Source organism: Azolla caroliniana, unplaced genomic scaffold, assembly GCF_043228905.1.
Source record: "Azolla caroliniana isolate FFs.n. ecotype wild unplaced genomic scaffold, voAzoCaro1.0.p SCAF_2, whole genome shotgun sequence".
NCBI lineage: Eukaryota > Viridiplantae > Streptophyta > Polypodiopsida > Salviniales > Salviniaceae > Azolla > Azolla caroliniana.
In genome coordinates, this window is record NW_028230437.1 from 272,569 (window position 1) to 295,438 (window position 22,870).

The 22,870-nt window shown below is 38.9% G+C and overlaps 2 protein-coding genes across 5 annotated transcripts; both read right to left on the reverse strand.

Annotated features, from left to right (window-relative positions):
* Window positions 1-3,030: 3,030 nt before the first annotated feature.
* LOC147866924 (Josephin family protein) lies at window positions 3,031-6,093 on the reverse strand. The gene is made up of 2 exons (XM_087339688.1): window positions 5,790-6,093; window positions 3,031-3,880 (listed from the first exon to the last, which is right to left on the reverse strand). The coding sequence occupies exons 1-2, from the start codon at window positions 6,057-6,059 to the stop codon at window positions 3,332-3,334; spliced, it is 819 nt and encodes a 272-aa protein (XP_087195814.1). The 5' UTR covers window positions 6,060-6,093; the 3' UTR covers window positions 3,031-3,331.
* A 6,104-nt stretch (window positions 6,094-12,197) lies between these two features.
* Window positions 12,198-20,876, reverse strand: LOC147866925 (protein FLOWERING LOCUS D-like). 4 transcript variants are annotated; one of them, XM_087339685.1, is made up of 6 exons: window positions 20,748-20,775; window positions 18,206-20,496; window positions 17,219-18,120; window positions 17,058-17,135; window positions 15,179-15,248; window positions 12,198-12,474 (listed from the first exon to the last, which is right to left on the reverse strand). In XM_087339685.1, exons 2-3 carry the CDS (start codon window positions 20,403-20,405, stop codon window positions 17,297-17,299), a joined length of 3,024 nt encoding a protein of 1,007 aa, XP_087195811.1. In that variant the 5' UTR covers window positions 20,406-20,496; window positions 20,748-20,775; the 3' UTR covers window positions 12,198-12,474; window positions 15,179-15,248; window positions 17,058-17,135; window positions 17,219-17,296. The 4 variants fall into 4 exon arrangements, with proteins under 4 accessions (XP_087195811.1, XP_087195810.1, XP_087195809.1 ...); XM_087339684.1 differs by lacking the exons at window positions 15,179-15,248; window positions 20,748-20,775 and adding an exon at window positions 20,855-20,876; XM_087339683.1 differs by lacking the exon at window positions 15,179-15,248.
* Between the last annotated feature and the right edge of the window lie 1,994 nt (window positions 20,877-22,870).

Sequence of the window (22,870 nt, forward strand, 5' to 3'; positions counted from 1 at the left end):
GGTTTGTTTGTCATTGTTTCCAAATGGGACGTTCCCAATATGCTATATTGGATGAATCGTGTCATCGCCTGTCTCGACATATCCAGGTCGTTCAGGTTTTTGTAATTCCCGAAACCAATCTTCATGAGACATCATGTGGTTAGATGCTCCCGAGTCAACAAACCATACGTTATTTGAGGCGGAGGCGCTAGTTGAGGCCCGTGCTGACATCGAGTGTCCTTCGTGCCTCATTACGAACATTCCGCCATGGTCTCCGTAGTTGGAATTCGCGGCGTAATTTGTAAACATTCCGCTACGATCGTCATAGTCGGAATTCAATGCGTAATTCGTGAACATTCCGCTACGATTGTCATAGTCAGAGTTCAATTCGTAGTTCGTGAGTTGTCGGCTAGTTGAAGCCAAGTCTCATACCTTTTTCCGGCACTCCTCTTCATAGTGGCCATGTTTTCCACAGTGCCCGCATTCGATCAGGTTGTTACGATTGCTCGGTTCGGCGTGATGAATCCCCCTTTTGTCGAACTCTCTGGGACCGTTCGTGTCCGCTTGCCATTGGTGGGAGTTACGCTCTTGAGTCTGCCGACCATTACGGCCTTGTTCGGATTGACCTCTATTTCCACAGCCGAAATTTCTTCTATCATCCGACTGGGAGTAGAGCATAGGACCCTCTAGTGCGTTGCTCCTTTGTCAGGCGTGATTTTCCTCAACCAACAATATTGATTGGAGATCAAAAAATGGAGGGTTCTCCCTTGCAAGGATGGCCGATCTAATCGAGCCAAATCGGGGTGCTAAGCCACCGAGGCATATTTGCACCATCTCATCATTGTCGATTATGACATTAATCGAACCAAGGGCATCGCACAGCTCCTTGATCTTTAAGGTATAGTCGGTGATCGACATGTCCCTCTGTTGCATGTTGTTTAGCTCCTGTCGAAGTTGGAGCTTTTGTGCAACCATGTTGGCCGCAAAAATCATCTTGAGGAATCTCGAATATAGCGAAGCATATGATCATGAACGCATAATGCAAGGGAATACAACACATGGCTTGCGGCCTGCTCCCAAGCGGGATAGTCGGCGTGTGTTGGCTTGGGTTGAGTTTCGTGAGCTCCTTCAATGTAGCTCCAGTAACCTTGTCCAACAAGATATTGATGCATCTTGTATTCCCAAGATGCCAAATTCGTTTTGTCAAGCTTCTCGATAGGAAGAGCGCTTCCCATCTGACTGTTCATTATGTGGATTTCTTAATGTTAATGAGTTGGTTCTGTTGATCGTCGGCGTGTACCACAACACAATTGAATAGATTCGATTAAGCAACCACACACTCTGATACCATGTAAAGAAATGAGGAGCAAGAGTGGTTGAGATGCAGCGGAAGGTCTATGTGTGTGAGTGTGTGTATGCACGTAAGGCAAAACAGAGAGAGAGAGAGAGAGAGAGAGAGAGAGAGCTTAAGACAGAGATAAAAGATTGTATGTTACATTAACCAAAATACTTCCAACAGTAATTAAGTTACAAGGGGTTGGTTTAAATACCAACGGAGCTAGGGTAAGTGCCTTTTCTACTATTTACAAAACTAGTCGGGTATGTCCATGAGCTAGTGTGAAACCTATTGCTATGGGAAGTTGAGTTTGACTCTCAACAGTACCCTGCATCTCCACCAATATGTGAAATGCACATAAGAGATCAAAACCAGCCTACTTAGCTTCGTACTTCTTACTCGATTTATAGTTCATAGAAATGTACCTATTTGGGTTGACTTAGCTAAAAAGGGTGTGCTAAAAGGGTGGCACAAAGGAACACATACACACGACAATATGTACATATACTTTTGTAATGTGTGTGAAACCTCACTTTTCCTCGTTTTCCTCCTTTGGCCACGCCACATCACGACATTGTCCCCTTGAGTGTCTCCCTTGAAATGTGTTTAGCCATACCCGAGGGTATAGGCACAAACCTCATCCACAAGTTTGTTACACCTACATCCTAACCTTGCTCAACTTGCATATTCATGTTTGTGAATGATGATGTGTTTTGTTGAGGAATGATGCACAATGCGTTATTCCATCCTGCTTACGTCATTTCCCAACCCAATCCTTTTTGCATCATTAATATTAAAAAGACCATCTTCATATCGTACTATGTGTTCATTGCCCATCTTGCCTAATTATCCACAGTGCAAGCTTTCAAGAATTTCTCCAATATTCTTGTTGCTCATCTCCCCTATTCTGTTGCACACTTAATAGTGTTGTATCATATCATTTCTTGATTCCTTATTTCTTATTCGTAGTCATTTGGTATCCCGACATGATATTTGCTTTCTCTGAACCACTCTAAGTTGTGTACACATTGTTCTGGGCCTTGGAGATATTCGCTCTAGGTTGTACCTTATATGGTAAGAGGTTACAAAGGGCCTCCACCAATGTATTCAAAGGCAAATAAATTTTCAGAATGTCTTATGCATACTGTTATAAGAATATTCATGAACCCTTTTCTAGTGCTATACAAGGTCCTACGTAAAGTATAAAAGTATCCCTAATATATTCTCCAAAGAGACACCAGCGGTAACAAATACAAGACATCCTCTTCAAGGATTCTCAAAGTACTGAAGTGATGCACAATAGTGTAAAAATACAACGATTCACCAAACTGATCAAGTTTATTTAAGGTTATTGCTTTCTTGAAGGTTTTCGTACCAAAATACGAAAATAGTTTTAAATTTTACATAGGTTCATAAGCTCATTCTAGTGATAGCTAACAATTTGTTGAACTTCATATGACTATACAAAGGAGCAAATGAATGAAATGGTAAGGAAACGTATGACAACTACTGCACATCCCAGGATACGAAAGCAATTATATTTACGTAAATGATCATCAATAGCAATGAATCGTACAACTTCACTTAAATTATCACTAATTTTTCTAGCATGTACAATTAACATTATTTCCAGAAAGTAAAAACTTCAATTTTTATAAAATCAAACCCTTGCTTACAGTTTTCCCAACAGATGACAGACCTCTAGCACTGCTGTGTACTCATAACCAGGCATGTAACATTTTCGCAGTGAAGGAACCATTTTACAATGTCTTCCTATTAAATTATTTGATTAGAATGTAACCGGCACTAATACCATAATACCAGGGACCCATTTTCACTTACTAGATGAGCCTGAAAAAACTTGAAAGACACCTTATGTATACCTTGAGTTGAATCTAATATCAGACCTTCATATGGGACATTGTTTAAAGTTAAAGAGCAAAGGCCATAATTTTCTTTAATACATATGCAGATTACAGAAGAAGCCCACTGCAATCAAGCATTAACAATAGACCATCAAGATGCCTTCCTCCGTGCATCGTCAGGAACTTGAACATTGGCTAAACTGGCAGCCATTGAAGCAGCTAGTGAAGAAATACTTTGATTTGCAAATTGGTTATTTGATGTACTCTCTTCCAGACTAGCCTTGATAGCAGCTGTCAAGATAAGATCTTCTTCCTTGGAATTCTTTCCCGACGTCTTTGTCGACTTTGAGATCCTCTCTGCATCCTCTGGAGTAAGCCACTGCCCAAAATTATTTCCAGATTCTGATGAGAATGCACATTCTGTAGGAAAGTTGCCTCTGACGACAAAAATACTCCATCCCTCACTTTGAAGGGATCCAAGGAAGGCTGAGAGGTAGAAATTAGACAAATGCTCTGGGGCTGGATAAAGACTGTTAAAATTGTACCACTGATCACCAACTCTACGAATTGTGAACCAGTGGTCCTGCAGATGACATATAAATGCAACCTCTTGCTGAGGATTTAGCTTTGCAGTTTGGGCATCACGTGAATCGAGAGAAGTTAACTTCAAATCCCAAACATCAAGGGCCTTAGCTAAAACCTGGAGAAGGAATGGTATGTGTTTAATAATCTCTAAGATCTAGTCTAGAAAGTTCTTAATATCCCAGTTCATAGATTAACATAGATAATCATCTTCTCTTTTGTGTCACAGAAAATAAACTTGAATAACAACAAGAAGTATTACACAATATTAACTAGGACAGATGATCATTTTGTATGGCCCAAAATGAGCTTCACAAACAAAAAATAAACGTAGCACTTTCACAACTTAGGCAACAAGAAGAGGGAGTAGAAGGCAAGCGGATTGAGAAGGGGTGTTGCACTAGGTTGAATGTGTTTTTCCAAATATCTTTAGGGGGACACTCAATCTCATGTTTCAGTTAAGAGTGCGAAACACATTTCAAGTGTTTACTCCCATTGAAAAGCATTTCACCGTGGCATTATAACATGGTGAGAACAGACTTCAGTGTGAAGCTTCTGCCCTCATGCAGATAAAACACCATCTTATGGTCGATTATCTCGCCATGTACGCCTACTTAAATTTTTTTCCCTAGTAGAGCCTCATTTTTCAGCTGTCACATGATCAAACTATCCTTAAAAAGCATATTTTTAAACATCATGGGAAGACAGCAGCAACCATCTCCAACAGTGATGGCAGGTGCAGAAACGGCTATTGCCAAGAATTGTCCAAACACATGGGCACACAACTTCTGATGTCATCTTCAAACTACCCTGAAATTGATGGACACAGAAGGGGTGATTCATAAATCATAAATTGGAAGATTACATCCAGAACTATACAAACAGGATTGCAAAAATATCACCAAGCATACAGTTTTATTAGAATTCTGAGTTCACAGCACCATATGCTTCGTTCCTTTCAAATATGTGCGGCAAATATATGTAATCATTTCATTGGCTTTACTCTCAGAAAGTCAACATGCACATTAGACCATTACATTAACTTTCTTTCACATCATTACAACCTGGGTAAACCTTCAAACAACATTTTGAATAGTACCCGTTTTCATTCTTCAAAACCATGTCACATATGAGATAAGAGTAAAAAGAGGCATCTATATAAACTCCACGAATCAACAGAGCATAGGACACTTCATGCATGGCACGGAACAGCTGCCATCATCATTCGCTACATATGATTCATCTATTCGCATTCATATTGGTTACACAAGCTATCATGTTTGGTTTACATAACTTCTTCAACATGTAATCTTCAAAATTATTCATGAAGAAGTTTTAATCAAAATGCGCTTACAAATTATGTATATATAACTTAAGACCATGGAGAGAAGTCTTATGTTCTTGATAATCGACAATACCTACCATGGTGGCAACGCATCAAGTTTGAGGAACATGAAAAAGTGAGACTAGCCAGCCTACTCTATGGTCAGTGGAAGATACCTCCAGCTAAACAGGAGTGGTCATCTAAAGTGAAATGCCAAGAAAGTCAGAACAAACTGTATCTTTTGAACAATTCTCAAAAATTTGGTTCCCTTGAAGAGTTAATAATAGAAGCCAAAACAGAGATTTTGTTATTTGGACATTTGTATTCCAAAATATTGAGCCATACAGGTAACAGAAGTATTTGTACATTTAATATCAAGGCAAAACTTGCAGTTTCTGCAAACACTGCTGAGGAGGATACTATGTATATGAAGCAACGTAAAGATACCAACACTATCAAAAAAACTGTGTATCAAAGGTATACACAAAAACCAGTCCTATTCAGAATTGCTAAATATACACTTATTTGTCTTTAGAATACAGATCAAAGATGTGTTACTTTGGATATTCAGATCGAATTGTTCGGATGGACACATCTTCTTTTCATTGAACATTCATTTCATGGATAAAGATTTGGTTATCTTCAAAAAAAATACAGATCGAAAGAGAAATGTGTGTGAGAGAGAGTGTGCTTGTGCATGTACCTGGATGCTGAAGTTTCCATCCACAGACACATTCGACGATACTTCTTCTCCCAAACCAGAGGAGAAAAGAGACGAAGGATGAGGATGATGGGTGTGGACGTCCATTCCCATCTGCATCTCTCTCTTGTCGAGATCTGCAGCGACTGCAGCGAGGTCTAACTCGGAGAAGAAAGGCCCCTGCAGCACAGTGTTGACACAGTGCACACCGCACAGCTTCGACTCCTGCACCTCGTGGTAGAGAATCATGGATGATCCTCCACGCGAAGACATGGATGGTATGCGATGGATCGACGAAAGAAACTTAAGAGGAGGAGCGTGGAGAGGGAGGGAGATGGTTCTTTCTTGACAGGCAGGCAAAGCAGGAAGGAATTTATGTTGTCCGTTTCTGTCTGTGTGTCTACACGCTCGTGGAGTTACATACATACATACATATCTTCTTCTTCTTCGTCTTCTTCTTCTTCTTCTTCTTCTTCTTCTTACCAACGATGCTTTCATGTCTCTTTCATTGCGCTGGTCTATAATTCCTTATATTTTGCTTAATTAATAATTAGTTAAACTCTAACAATGAATGATCTAGAACATATGGGAGCCCCTAGCAATCTTAGAGCCTAAGGAGCTCTTTTATGTTTAGGGGACTACACTATCCTCCTCAGCGCTCACGACATCTGAATGAAACACGTAAAGTTTGTTGGTGAGGCAAACCTCTCATATTCTGAATTAAATGTGGTCTACTAGACTTCTGAGGTATAATCCGATGCATATTTAATGATGGTAAGGAAAACCAATGGGGAAACATTTGTACTGATCTTGTATCCTTTGCTTAGGGATCATTTGGGTGTTCAACCACCTTGCATGCTATATTTCTCTTTAGTCTTTTATAAATAACTTCTTATTGTTAGCATTTCTAATTATTTTGCTTGAAGAAGTTAATTTCCTATATTCCTTTTGGTTGAAGGACTTAATATGATTGCAAGCCATGCAAATGGTTCAATGTGCCCAAAATCTTGCCCATAAAAAAAATTGGCATCACTAGATACACCCAAAACCTATTCTTTGTATGAGAAATATGTGTAGAAGAAATGCACCTATTCTTTGATGAGTGAGTTGGTCGGTAATTGTTTTTTATTCTCCACCATATAGTGCACAATGCAACAGAGCTATATTTCCCTTTTTTGAAGGTTCAACCCCGTTCAAAGCAGATCTAATAAACATTTCCATTCGAATACTCTACTTAATTGGAAAACCAAAGCTCCACATACCCATGAGTTTGCTTTCCCACGCGTATCTTCCATGCATATCAAGCACTTTGTGGCCTATAAATAAAGGTTTTGGACATGATAGAATGAAATAGCATGTGATACCTTCGTATAGGCTAGAGGGGGAATCTCTTTGGCTCACTTTGAATCTTAGGGTAAGCTTACATGTGGAACTTATGCAAGGTTGAATCTCAACAAACCTCCCCATACATGAGGTAGTAGTGTTCCCTTAACTAGCTTAGCAAGTTGGTGAAAAATTTAAGAGCAAACAAGTTATTAGTAGTTTTTAAATTTGGATTGGAGCAAATCAATTGTGTCATCATGTGATCGTGACTCTATTATAAACAATGTGCTACAAATAATGAGTTTCCGATCATGATCAAAGTGACTTCTCACCAAGAGATTAGTAGACGTGTATGCTAGTCTTTGGCAACCATTGTGCCTTGTCCTTATCCAAAATAACATTGCCTTCCACATATTATGCCACCATGCACTAATCATATTATTATCAAGAAGTCTTTCGCAAGTTCTAAAAATAATGAGTCTAATTATTTAGTGTACCAAAAAACATTGGATTTGCCGAGGAACTCAATTATTATACACAATTTTGTCACGTAATGGGGACCTTAACTCCTATGCATCCATGAGTGAAAAACAAAATATTGTAATTCAAGCCCCTTTTGTTAATAAGGAACTTTCTCTTGCATGTGACTAGCCATATCAGTTTACCACCGATTTTCGTCAAGAATGACTCCACCTCAACCTTGTTAGGTCAACTTCTCGAGCTTTCGGTGGTTACTTGTGCCTTCCCTTTTATGATTGCCATCACTTACTTCATTATGATTTGCACAAACATCCTCAATCTCAAGATCATTGTACAATATATCACCCAAATAAATCGATTCACAGCTTCAATGAATATCCAATCATAGAACAAGCAAATAACCATTTTGCCATAACCTTTACATTAAGGCATAAAGCAACTACAATGCCCAAAGCACTTTTATATTTTCTCTTGAGATTGTAAATAATCATACCTATGAAATCTATGTCAATAGCATTGTAGGGGACAATTCCTTGGCCTAGTTATGTAAAAGTTCCAATCCAATTACAACGAGAACGATTCACCTTTCCAAATACTGACCTCTTTTCTAGTAGGCCTGGAACCTTGGGACATAAACAAAGCTTCGTGGATGGATTCGTTTTTGTAAACATTGACCTCCTTTATAGGTAGGCCTACACCTTAGGGCATAAACTACCAATAGTTAGTACAAATACAAATTATGAGTCCCCTATCATAACCCAACAGTCTGCAATCTTGATTGTGGATGCAAACGATTACATTGCACAACACGATAATATTCTGAATATGCGATGAATATTGACATTGTAAATAAACAGTCAACGCTACATTGAGGGTGACCCATGTGTATGTCCATTTTCATGCTAACACCAACATTTAACACATGTCTTCATAGATGGGACCCCCTTGAGTCATTTTAGGCTGGCTGCAAACCCATTGAGTTTACTACTACTTGATAAGACACCTAGGTTATGTTTATGGGAAGCCTCACAAGGTATATCATCTATAAAACCATATGTGGGCACCCTTTAGTAGCATAATTAGTGGTGATGAGGAGTAGCATAACTAGTGGTAAGGTAGCTTAGGTTCCGAAACAGAAACATGATATTATGAATCATGTGCATGAGAAATTGACCAATCAAAGGATTGTACGCCATGGTTTCAGGCTTTACTCCCTTTAAATCCTTCCTGACCTTGTACATTAATTGGGATATATATTTCCCTCCTCTATCACTTCTTAATCATTTCAATTTCTTTCCACATCAATCTTAGCTACTGGAGATCATTGTTTGAACATCATAAAGACAGCCGACTTCACAACAATAGTATCAAACCATGTCAACCATCAGCGTTCAGCACTAAAGGTGACGAGAAACTTTGATCCACCATTATATGTTGGAGATCACCGTACTATGCCTTTATGAACCAAAGAAATTATACCGTCGGACATCCATCATGTTGAGAGTTTTGGTTCACTTAATCAAGTTTGGGAAAATCCACCTTATGCATCTATACCGTGGGACATCCATCATGTTGTGTTACAAAATCATGTCACAACTTTGTCGGACATCCATCATGTTGAGAGTTTTGGTTCACTTAATCAAGTTTGGGAAAATCCACCTTATGCATCTATACCGTGGGACATCCATCATGTTGTGTTACAAAATCATGTCACAACTTTGTCGGACATCCATCATGTTGAGAGTTTTGGTTCACTTAATCAAGTTTGGGAAAATCCACTTTGTGCATCTATACCGTGGGACATCCATCATGTTGTGTTACAAAATCATGTCACAACTTTGCCAACCCGTGACAAACGATGTAGCTTTGTTGCATGTAAGCAACTCAGCAAAGAGCAGATTGTAAATTCTAGCATGCCACAAATAAATCAAAGCACTATGAGCAGTCTCACATAAGTATCATCTTTTCTCCTTCTGAGTGTACTCTTAGAAGAATCACTTGGCCTTGTATTATCACAGTAGAATATTCTTCAAATAGTGCCAGAATTTGGGCCATCCCAACTTCATTCCATTGGGCAATGGCTGAAAATGCATCTGAACTCAACATCATAGCAAATCTTGTGATATAAACATGCAAGAAACCAGCTTTTGAACAAGTTCAGGTCACCGGTCATTAAGAAATATAAATAATCAGCTCATTGGTAATTGTAATGTACGCATAAAGTGAGGGACTACAAAAGTGCCAGAATTGCACTACAAGTTACAACCAAAGGATTCCGGCAAGATATCTTTCACTCAGGCTCAAAAGACATGTCAAGTATCCAATATGATGAAGAAGATGAACCAATTAATGGATAGTTGAAGGGCTGAGGCACAAGTAACTTGACGAAGATGCCTCTCTTTTGTTCTTATTTGACAGAACTTCCACACACCATAAAATGTTCTGTCAAAGATCTAGAATTTATATTCTTCATAGCCCTCGTGTGAATTATACTACAAGGAATAATAGACTTAAAGAAAGTCATGATAATTCTTTGCCAATGAACTTTGTAGTTGTATTGTTTTCCTCCAACAGGTCTTTATGTCTGTTGATTTCTGGCAAGACAAGTTCCAAGAATTGCTGATTTTTATATTTCATTAACAGGTAAAGCCAAGCCAATGCCTTCTTTGAATAGGCAATAGTATCGTCCAATTATTTTGTAACAAACAATACATTAGAAAACATAATGTTCCTGCTATTCCACATCTTGATGGTACATCATCATTGATCTTCATATTTCCTTACCTTGCAGAGTGAGTCAATGCCTTTGAAAAGGCAAAGGTATCGTATAATTATTTTATAATGAGCTGTACAATGGCAACATAATGCTCCTCCCATTCTACACCCTGGTAGCTCAATTGGCAGATCCATTCTTCCAAAGATTTGCATGCATATCACTCTTTAATTTACTACCTTGCAGAGTGAGCCAAAGCCTTGTTCAAATACGCAAGTGCATAATGCAATTATGTTATAACGAACAGTACAATGGCAAACATAGTGTTTCTCATATTCCATGTCCTGATGACTCGGTTGGTAGATCTATTCTTCCAAAGATTTGCATGCATATCACTCTCTAACTTATATGAAGAGGTCCTCTGCTACTCTATAACACTACAGAGAATATAACAGAGCCTAATGCTAAATACATCCTGTACCATATTAAAAAAGAGGGCCTCATAGTGTGCCATCTTCCCACCAACAGATGGTGTGGTGATGATACACATTCTTTCATTATCCAATTTAATGATATAAATTGAGATCACTCAATTCTTTCACACTTTGGTCATGTCCAAGTGTGGACAACCAAATCAATATTAGAATGGAGACAGTGCATTTATATGTATGCCATGTGATCAGAACCATTCTTGCAAATCGGCCTACATAAGTAGCTTCAGGTTATCCATACAAAGACACTCTAGTCATCTTTTTAACGCATTCCTAAAATCATGACCTTTACCAGCTCCAATTACTGGAGCATCAATGGTAGAAAACACTTGTAATTTTAGTCCACGTGGAGAGAAAGGTGATTCATATATCTCAAACTTCTAATGAAGTGCCGTCCCACTACCTAGCATATCACCATGACAGGCTCAAGCGAGAAAAGTTCATCATGGCAATAAACAGCACGGAGTTACCACACATGGAGACAGATCATAGAGATTTAGAGTACACAAATCACCATGGTGGATGCACCAGTAAAAAACCAAAAACATCAAATAGTTGCTTTCAAAGATTCTCAAAGTATTAGCATTTTCTGGATTGTGCAAATATAGTGACAAACTCTTCACTTTGTTCACACTGATGTTTGCAACACGTATTCCACTGGAGAAACAAGTGGACAAGCTAGTACATATGCACGCCATGCTTTGTAATATCCATTTCATGTCTGATGCCCAAATATAAAAAGATCCTTCAGCCTCCTCTTTAATGATTCATGTACTTTTTTTCATGCACATTTATACTCATGCTTTGTCTCATAGGGAAGGTCGAGACATTGTAAATGCTACAATGCCATGTGTTTTCAAAGTCTAACGTTGAAACCTAAAAGAGTAGACGGGCGGTAATTGTGTGGAGAGACCCAACAATAGTAGCTTTTAACCTTTCCAACCACATGTAATGAACTCTTAAAAACTTACAAATTTTGAACCATGTAATATGTGCATACTGTGCCAAGTTATCATATAATTATTTATTTATTTTTCAGTGTATCTATGTAGAAGAGGGAGAAAATGATCAATAAGAATAAAGTGAATTTGTAAGTTAATTCATGCAGAAATTTGATATCATGCTCCCAAACCATGCACAGGTCTGGAGCTTCGATGCACAGATTCACCTTCCCACTTTAAATTCTCTTGGCATGATTTTCATAAGGTCAGATGGGTTCTAAGTGTAGTTTCAGAGGATTAATTGTAAACTTGAGAATGTTTAACATGCAAATAACGAGGGTTACAAGTAAAGGCAATCTCACACATTTTATGGATAGGGAAAATAAAGTTAATTAGTCACGGACATAATTGTTAAAGTTAGGTTATTAATAAATTGATATCGATGAGGCCATTTCTCAATCAATTATCATTAATGATGGTACCATATAGCCAAGGAACAAAAGCAGTAGATAAAGTTAAGTGATAATTCATGGGACTATTGAGTAATTAAGGGAGGTCGTCTTTCTATCAATGTGAGAGAAGTTTAGGTTGCTGAATGTATTGACTTCTGCTGGATTCTACTCCTCAGCTGCATGGAGCCTGAAGAACTTTGTCCTGGGGAACAGCATGGGTACACTAGCTACACTTATGCCTTCGTCGCCTTCTTCATCAGTTGCGTATTGATAGTATGTCCCAAATTTCTGCATGAAATACTAAATTAATATGCATGTAGCATCAAAAATCAATCTGTTGGTGTATCATGTCTACTCTTCCTCGCTTACAGCACCATAATGGTATTTCAAGGAAAAGACAGTACTTGTACAAGGGAAAGTTGGAGAGATCAATGTACATGTTACATGCTGTGGGCTAGAGTATCTCAGCACATACTCAACAAGAAAGTTAAATCATTGGCGCCACAGACATTCGTTGAAATTGATATGGTTATCCTCTTTAAGTATAGATGCCCCAGTATTTTTTTCTCTTCATTTACGTTATTCAGTTTTCATCATTTAATGTTCTAGACATCTTATGTGCCACCAAACTGTTAGTTTTGGCTTTCAGTTGTGCTCATAAAGTTTCAAATTATTATCATGAATATTACCTCCATTGTTTATGAGCTACCTTCTCCACTATTCCTTTCTCTAATTATACTAATGATTTTGGTTTCTCAAATTTTATTTCTAAGAAATTATTAGGAGACTTCTAGATCTCAGGGATGAAGTTAAGATTAATGAAATAGGTGTTGCTGAAGCGTATCTTCTTGAGAAATTTCTTCATGGTGTTCATAATGAACACAAATGAATTAGAATTAGAATTAGAATTTTTATCGTCCATAAAGAGGTCAATTTTGACCTATGGGACCAGAGTATACATGTGTTCTTGATATATGTCTCCTTCCTAAAGGGGTATTCATACATTGAAGCACAAAGTCTCTATGTGTGAATAAAGCATACACATGAGCTCAACCTTCTCAATGGTGTCTTATCTTAGTATGTCAGCATATCTTGAATGAATTGCATTATATGTCGAGCATGTGAGGAGCAAGTGACATTCATCCTCTACCATGCCTTCATTGCATACTTTGCATGTCTTCAAATTAGTTACATTTTGATACCATGATTCAACTTCAATACCTAACTTGTGAGATTGAGTGCAAAGTAGTGTAAGGGCTCTACGAGCATTACTACTCATATTGGTAATGAGATAAGGTTGGATACGATCAATAGGCATTCTTGCTTAATATTGAGACCAACATTGAGGATTGACATTTGCAATGTAGTATTCTAGCTTTGTCCTCTTAGGATCCTTAATGATTCCACCAACCTTTCCTCAATCATTACATACTACATAGCATTCCCCGAAAGCTCTAAAAGATCATCCAAACCCCATCTTCTAAACCATTTCCTTGTGTCAACAACCCAACTGGATGAGAGAATCTTACTTTTATGATTCTTTTGTAGCTTACATCCAACATTCCAAGCAAGACGTGGTAATCGATGATTCGGCATATTCTTGACTTTTGTAATGTATTTATATACTTTTTGGAGTGCCAATAGTTCTATGGGTCGAACACCTGTTTCCAAGAGCATAACCTGGTAAGAGGTAGTGCATTTAACTCCTAATTGCCTCATTAAAAACATCTTTTGAATTTTCTCAATCTTATTCCATGCATTAAGAGAGATGGTGCCACCCCATACTTCTACTCCATAAAGCAATACTTGAGTTACCATGGCATTGAACAACATTAGTTTTACTTCCCATCCACAAGTATCACTTTCGTTGCATTGGTTCTCCAAAAGGTAATACGATTTCCAACTGGCTTGGAGCCTAGAATCAAAGCATGCACTCCATTTATTTGTGGCAGGTACATCAATACCAAGATATTTAAAGCCTTGAACAAATTGTATATGTTCACCTCTATATGTGAGCATAGGGTAATGATGAGGTTGGATGGATTGCACTACCATCATTTTTGTTTTCTCAACATTCACTACTGGTCCACTACTATGGCAAAATTCTTCTAATACCCCAAGTAAATTTTGCATACTATCAACATCATATGAGAAGAGTACCACATCATCAGCATAGAGAAGCAATAAGATAACATGTTGCATTTGGGAGCATTCAATCCTTCTTCTCTTGCAACCTTATTTACCACTTCTAATTTATTAATACATAAGCCAAAAAGTGTGGGTGATAGTGGGCATCCTTGCTTGATCCCCATGTTACTTAAAAAGTGCTTTGAGAATCCACTATCCATTTTTAGTTGGCATTTAACTTGTTCATATAGGCATGCAACAGCAACTCAGTACTCTAATGGCATGTCAATCTCTACCATTCTATTCCATAGCTCACTTCGTGGTACGGTATCAAAAGCTTTCTTAAAATCAACAAAACAACAATAAAGTGTTTTTCCTTGTAGTCGACTGTCTTCCATGATTACTCTCAATGTGACCAAATGATCCACAGTGGAGTGTTTTGGTCTAAATCCTGCTTGCCCAAGTGCGCTCTTTTGCTTGTACTTTTAGCTCATATGCTTATCTTTTGCTCCATAATAGTGCTATATAATTTAGCAATAGTTGAGCTCACCATTATTGTACGATAATTTGATACTTGATTCTTATCTTCGGCTTTAAATATTGGTTTAATCCGATTCATAAGCCAATCATTTGGAAATCCTTGTTTTATAACCCATCATTTGGAAATTTCTTATTGGTGGATAGGCAATGCCACATCCTTCTATTGATTGCATGTTCAACACCACGTGTTGAAAAATAGTAAAACAATATAGATTATTCTTAATGTCAGCAAAATAAACTAAGAGAGATGACAAAAATAAGAAAGAAATCTTAGACAAGCAACCATACATTTGTACAATAAGTAGCCTGTCTGGAGAGAAAATACCTTCACAAGAGAATGTGCAGGTTAAATGGGACACGCACAATGGTTGCTCAAATAGAAATGTACATGCCAGCTAGTCAGATTATAGTTGTTAGTAACCATAGCGAAACATGTTGCAGAAACATTCCAAACCGATTAGCAATTAGTTGTGAGTCTCTAGATTTTACTAACTTACTCATTACATACAAGGATAATTGAAGGGTTTCTTAATCTAAAGAAGTTATTTCATTTGTTGAAGGGTTTTTATTATGACCTTCCACAATGGTAAAATGAAACAAGCTACAATGGCTCGATATGTGTATTGTTTGCAATTTCAACAATATATGGGCCTTTAGACTATTAGGAAGGCCAAGAATAATGTCATGTTTCCGTACAAGCCCCATCATGTAATTACTAAGGAGACCCTCCCTTTTGTTTGTAGGAGTGTTAGGCGGGTGAGCGGATAACAACGGGAATTGAACAAGCCGATAGATCACCGACACCTAACCTATAGGTGGTTTGCGGGAATTGGGCCAGTTACCTCCTATAGAAATGCTTTGTTTGTTTGTCTTTTGGTAGGGACAGTCATTACGCGTAGCTTCGTTGGACAAATGGGTTTCCTCAAGATCACACAAAAAACCACCAAAACAATTATCCATTTGTCCTCCCAAGTCCAAAACATGCGGTATCGATTGGACCATCACTTCAAACTCTAGAATGGATATCCATATTGCCATTCAACTCAAGATATCCACTATGTTGAGCAAGACATTGGGATAGTGGCACCATAGGAGTCTGGGTGTCGCCTACTAAAAGTCTCAGTGGTATTCGTCAAGTAGAGGATTTTAAGAAAGGGGTACGTACAAGGCTATACCCAATAGATACATGTGGAGCACACTTGAAGAGTGATGACACAAGCTTCACCCTTCCCGTATGTGTCAACAATATCATTATTCCAGCCATAATGGACAATCTTCACAATGAGCAGAAAATAGAGGTGGATCAACGATGTGGAACCTTAAGAAGACCTTGTTACACAGGTGATTGAATAAGAGAAAGTCCCACATGTCCGGGTCAAAGGAAGGATGATGTCAACCTTGACAAGGTTGTAGCCTAGTGTAATGAACAACTGTGTTCACATTTCCTTGCACCAGCTCAGCCTCAGGATGCTGCATCCAAGAGAATATGAACAGTGTATCTTCGTCAAACAATGTGCATAGTTTGGAGCACTAGACCCTCCTTGGGGCCATTGGTATAACCCTTGGATGATCCTAGCTAATCCTGGCCAGCTTGTCTCAAAGATTAAGGCACAGATGTGTACGCATAGACTCTCTTGTATTGTGCAATTGGAAATGGCTCTTTTAATCAGTTAAACTATTGCTTTGAGCTATTCAAGGTGCAGGACACTTTACTTCCTGCTCAAACAGAATGGCATCTCTATTTGGAATAGGCTCAGCTGGTAAATCATAATCCATGATAATTTTGGCAAGAAGTGGGCATTGATCCTGAAGTGACTGCCATAATTCTGATTATCTGAAAGTTTGAACAAAACCTGCATCTATCCATCATTCTCACTTAGATCCCCCAAAATTTGATAATCCCATGTGAGTAATCTAGGATATGTACACCTAGCTTCCCATTTCCTTTGTACAAGGGCCACAACATTCTTCCCTGATACATATATGTGAAGGTCAATGCCATATACTTAGTAAGAGCTCTTTTTCTCTAATAAAATTATATTGATCGGCGAAACACAAGAAATGCTAAACTGTAAATACACCACAGCCACAAAAAAGGATCATATCTGTTTTGAAACTATTAAACACAAGATTGCCAGGTTACCCACCATGCATTACAATGCAGTACAGGAAAGAATACATGTATTCAATTTGTGACAACCCACCTGCAAGACAAACACTATAATCTGCTTAGTGCTATGCATCTTCCCCGTCATGTTCATAATTTCTTTCGCTTTTAAACACTGCCAAAAAAATGAAAGGAGTTAAACCATAAGAAAGTAAAGATGTGTCAAGGACCTCTATGAACCAAGCAGCAAGAACCCACCCTTCTTCCATTGAATTGAAGAACAGCACTTCTTTCTGAGATCTCCTTGCCAACATCGAATTTTAACTTATTTTAATGTTATCTGAGTTGCAAGGTTTCCTCTGGCAATGACTGTGGCTTTGCCAGCTTAACATTAGAACCTCCATTCAAAGTGGCAGCAGAAGCTGCTGGTTTCCTTGCAGCTCGACCCCATTTGATAGCTGAGACCAGAGAATCTCCTTGGGATCCCAGTCCTCTTCGACCAACTAGTTTAACTCCAAGATTTTCACATAAGAAGACTAACCGTGCCTTATCCCCTCCCCTAACCTCCATCAATTCCAAAGCTTGTTGTCGAGATATCATTGTGTAAAGGTGGAGCTGCTGCTGCTGATACATCTGAATTTGTTGAAATAAAAGCCTTTGTGGTAAAGGAGGCTGATCATTCATCCCACTCTCATTGACCTTCTTCCTTGCACCCATACCAATCATCACCCGTAATAGCACATGTGACTTAAGCTCACTAGTTCGAGGATCAAAAAGTACAGCAAAGCTTCCGAATTCAAGATCAGGTTCTCTGAACAAGTCTGCCAAAAGTGTAGCATAAGCCTGTGTGTCCTTCAGGATTGCTCGTTCAACTTTTGCAGGAACCAACCTGTTGGCAGCGTGCGCAGTTATGTTACCAGCCTCCCTTAAACCACTCAGCAATGCACCATGCATAGTTGCTGGGTACCTACGGTTTGTGGCCTCTCCAGCAAAAAATAGCCTCCCATCACCAACACTCTCCGCTAAAAGATCATAGTCATCCCCTGATGCACCAACAGCAACGTGAGAATATGATCCAAAACTAAGAGGATCCCCTCCCCATCTCGTACATACTGTCTGGATAGGATCAGGAACACTAATTCCTTGAGGTTCATAAATGCCTGCCATTATGATAGAACTTAGTTAAGTAACTAGGTGGTATCAATAAGGAATGTTCTGAAAAATTACAGTGACAACTTTGCCTACCTCTTAGAATCGTCAATACTCGTTGAATTGCCTCTGCTGGATGCATTAGTTCGAAATTGATCGCTGCCTCCCCTGCAACAAGTGCGAGCAAAAGCGGCCCTCCTGATACAGCTGCATAACTATAGAACAGAAAAAACTCACCCCTTCTCTCTGTGCTTTCAGCAAGGTGCCCAAAGGTATCAAGTTCAGAGCCCCAGAAAACTCTAGGAAAAAGCATGGCCACCTTGTTTAGCAATCCAAAACCAAGCCTTCGGATCGCATCAAGTTTTCTCTGTGGCAGCTCTGGCTCAAATTTAATCATCTTCTGCTTCAAAACCCCTAAGGGCACCGTGCATAGAGCCATATCTCCTTCAAAAACTTGATTGGTTGTTATTACCTGTACACCACTACTGCCATAGCGAATTGTATGTACCTGTTTTCCGTAGAAGATAGGTATTCCTTCTGCAAGTGCGGAAACCAATCGCACATTACCTCCAGGAAGAAAGCAATGATCACCCCCCATCTCGTATGGATCATCCTGGTCCCAAAATGCAAGTGAAAGCTCTGACAGTAGTCCTGCATTTGCATACTCAAGATTTGCAAGGTGCCAATCAAACAACTGCCTTTCATCAAGAACTTCTGCAACCCCTGCGTCTTCACGCAAAGTCTCCAGAGTTTGTCCTAATGATATCCCTTCTGCAATCGGTCCCATCTGCTCTCTCAATTGGCTAGCTCTATCCAAAAGTTTGTTGAACTGGGACTCAACTTTAGCATCCACATCCACTGCCAAAGGTGACCCATCGGGTTGATAAAGGGGACATTTCTCTCTTATCTTGTGCAAGGGGATGGAAAGTTGCCTAGCAAGGACACCCAAAGGGTTTCCATGCAATCCAGTTATAACACTACCTCCAAGATCTGCAGCAGCCACCTGGCCCCCTCCTTCCATTTTCCTGGTGTAAACCCGCCCTCCAGGCCTGTTCCTTCCGTCTACAACAGCGACTCGATGCCCAAATGCCAATAGTTGTCTTGCAGCCGCAAGCCCTGCTAATCCCGCCCCAATGATAACGATTGTGGACTTTGTTCCCTCTTCTGGTATGACTGCTTTCACTGCTGGTGACACTCCAAAATTGATATAACCATATGAAAAGAGAAATTTATAGGCTGCAGTTACTAGTAACTTATGTTGGCTTCGAATACTTTCCATAACTTGGGCTTGATCCAACCACGTGTTAACACTCTCTCGCCATCGAGCTAAGATATGGTTTCTTACTTCTATATAATTATCTTGTTCCACATCTCCAATTGTCTGCACAACTCCTGCTTCAATCTCTTCTTCTGTTAACGAATCTTTGGGAAACCCAATGGACGCAGCGATCATCGCTTCTTTTTCTTTGTTTTTATCAAGGTCCACTGATTTCTTCTTCTTACCTTTAGCTGGAGAAATCTCTGCACCTAGCTGAGATTGGATCATGACATCCATGAGATTCTCATCATAGCTCAAAGCCCTTGCTTGTTGCCGAAGGGCTCTTACATTCTTACTGCCTCCTCTGAGCCTCTCCTGTGTTCGTTTCCTTCTCTTCTTTGCGAAGCCATCAGGAACATACTCAGATACAAGAGTCCTCTTCTTTGCAAAACCCTCTATACTTTTCTTCTTTACAAAGCCCTCAGGGCCATCCTCAGATTCAATACGTTTCTTCTTTGCAAGGCCATCATCAGATTCTACACATTCTCTTTTTGCGAGACCATCCCCAAATTCTACTCTTTCTTTCTTTGAAAGGTCATTCTCAGATTTTAAACTTCCCTTCTCTGCAAATCCATCCACAGATTCCACACTTTCCTTCTTACCAAATTGATCCTCAGTTTCCAAACTTTCCTTATTTTCAACTCTATACTCGGATTCCACGTTTTCATTCTTTTCAAATACATCATCGGTGGTCATGTTTTCTTTCATTTCAAATACATCCTCAAATTCAGGACGTTTCTTATTTGCAAGTCCATTCACGGAGTCTACAGAGTTCTGTATTGCGATAAGAGGAGGTTTTCCCACGGAAACACTAAACGAATCTGCTGCTCCTGTTTCAGTTATGTTAAGGGTACTCACAGGATTACGCGAGTTGACAGTATGCTCTGCTGCATTCTCTGAGACACCCTTGTCAGTCATGGTTCTTTCATCTACGATGACCGTAACTTGAGGTCTGTCTATGGTTTCACCGTCTGGCATATCTTACTCTGCCTTCTTTGTCTTCCATGTACTTCCTCTCCTCCTTCTACTACAGAAGGATTCATCTTTCTTCAGGAGAAAAATCGTAAACCTGAAGTAGACAAAGAAGAAACATCAAGAACAAGAAGAAGATGATGATGATGACCCTCTATAGTAAATAATAAGAAGGAAGACATATAAAGGAGCAAGAAGAAGAAGCCAATTACTCCATTGCAAGAAAGGAAAGCGAATTACTCCATTGCAAGAAGAAAGGGAGGTAGGAAGGAAAAAAACAAAAGAAATCACTCCATTGCAGAGACGGAAAAAAAGAATATAGTAGACAGGAGCAAAGAAAAACCATACCTGCTGTTTCGTCTTGCAGCTTTTTTTCCTGCTTATAAAGAAGGAAGTAAGAACGAAACAAGGAAAGAAGTCCGCATCAGAGAGAGAGAGAGAGAGAGAAGCCATACCTGCTGCTGCTGCTGCTGCCGCTGTTTTGTGGCCGCGTGCAGTGCTCAGAAAAAACGATGGGATGGGCAAAGATCGAGAGAAAACGATAGGCTTCTCTCTGACCACAGTGAGTGCAGAAGAAGAAGAAGAAGGAGAAGAAGGAGGAGAAGAAATTTTTAGGTGTAAAAATTATAATGTAAAAGCAGGTAAGCACGCGTTTCTACTACCCTCCTCTTGAAATGTCATGATTTTGGCTTCTTTATGTTCTCTAAAGTGCCAATCAATAACTTTGGTCTATGATGCAAGAAGAAATGTTCATTTGTATGCATCCTCGGAAGACATCATGGGACCAATGTAAAAAGATTTTCACGTACAACAGAATGTTAGTGACACCACGTTCAAGATTTTCCATAAATGCAACATTCACAACTGAATGCATCTTGTGTATAGGGGTATCTCAAGGTTGAGAGTGCAAGGCAAGCAGACTTGAAAGTGATTAACGGTAGACCTTTAAAAATAGAGTGTGATTTTTCACCTTGCTAAATTATTTGGGGTAAGATATGCATGCATACACATGTGTGTATATACATATATTAGTTTTGAATCATTTAAATCGTCCAACTCATCGATGCACTAGGTGACAATGGACATCCTTGCTTAACAAGGTGTTTCAATGTTCTGAACCATAAGTGTCCCTCCTTCATGCATACATATAAGTATGCATATTCTTGCATCTCTTCATTTGTAAATTAACCTTTGATATCGTATTTCTTAGCCTTAACTTGTCTCTTCTATACGAATATCAATTGGAGCTCAAACAATATTTATTTTTCCATTTGCTTGATGAATTCGTCCTCAACAATGTGATGAGAATGATCCAATGTGATTTTGTTGAATGGTTGGGCCTCACTTGAACTCCACCCAATTGTTGGGAGCATATTGTAACTCACTACTTTGCTCTTGTAAATTCACCAACACCATTGAATCAAAGCAATGGACTTTGCCCGCTTCGTAGAATCCATTTTACCACATTTATTTGTTTTTAGATTTAGTAACTCCGTCAACTCCCATGTTGGCCATGTTGTGTCACCCATGGAAGCTACCTTCTGCCGAATGCGTATTTATAATGGCCGTATTCACATTATCCCATTAGACAAACTAGGATAGGTTATTTATGTAAATAACATAAAGGGCAATTGCCCTAGTTTGGTTAGTAGATAACCAGTTTGTAACCTAGTTTGTTAGATGATGTCATCATTCTTTCTGCCGTAACCATTTGAATAATATTGTTACATATTTCTGTGCCTCTTTATCTCTTTCTCCCCGTTAATATTCTTGATCTTGCAATTTGGCCTTAGTTCTATTATGTTCATCTTGTTTACATCATCAAATTGTTGTCCTTGAGTATACATACAGACAACCTTGTCCACAACACCTTCGACGAATGTCGTCATCCTCACGATCTCTTGTTGATCCTCATCTTCTTATCATCCTACTCATGTTAGGTTCACAAGATGTCATGTAAAATTGTGAATGTGCATATTTGAGGGAATCACCATTATTTTGAGCCTACTGATAATAGAGAAGAAAGGAGTGACTATAGAAATTAGACAAAAAGTAAGCCATCTAACTAAAGAAAAATAAAAAATGAGTTATATAAAACTTAAGAAGAGAATTCTCTATTAGACACCTCATATTTACAATAATAGAGATGGATTAACACCTTAAAAAGCTAGATTACCCTTAACCCTTAAACCCCTCTCTTTTCTTTTCAAGTGCATAGTGTGTCATTTGGCACATATTCTAACTTCATGCTCCCATAAGTGAATCCATAGCCCAAATTAACCTTTCCATACAAATTGTCCCAAGTACATTTCGATTTATTTAGCCATAATGCACATTGTGTGACCAATAGATTCTAGATATCATGGATGGAAACTAGTGGAATTTCAAAATGAGAAAAGTTGTTTGAAATCTAACACTTGTCAATATTTCCGGTTCATACTTATAAAACCACGTTTTTATGGCGTTTCCTA

Excerpts from the sequence above, each read along its gene's own strand:
- LOC147866924 (XM_087339688.1), bottom strand. The coding sequence starts at position 6,059 with ATGTCTTCGCGTGGAGGATCATCCATGATTCTCTACCACGAGGTGCAG. Across the intron at positions 3,881-5,789 it reads ATGGAAACTTCAGCATCCAG|GTTTTAGCTAAGGCCCTTGA; the intron begins GTACATGCACAA and ends TTCCTTCTCCAG.
- LOC147866925 (XM_087339684.1), bottom strand. The coding sequence starts at position 20,405 with ATGCCAGACGGTGAAACCATAGACAGACCTCAAGTTACGGTCATCGTA. Across the intron at positions 18,121-18,205 it reads AGTATTGACGATTCTAAGAG|GCATTTATGAACCTCAAGGA; the intron begins GTAGGCAAAGTT and ends TCATAATGGCAG.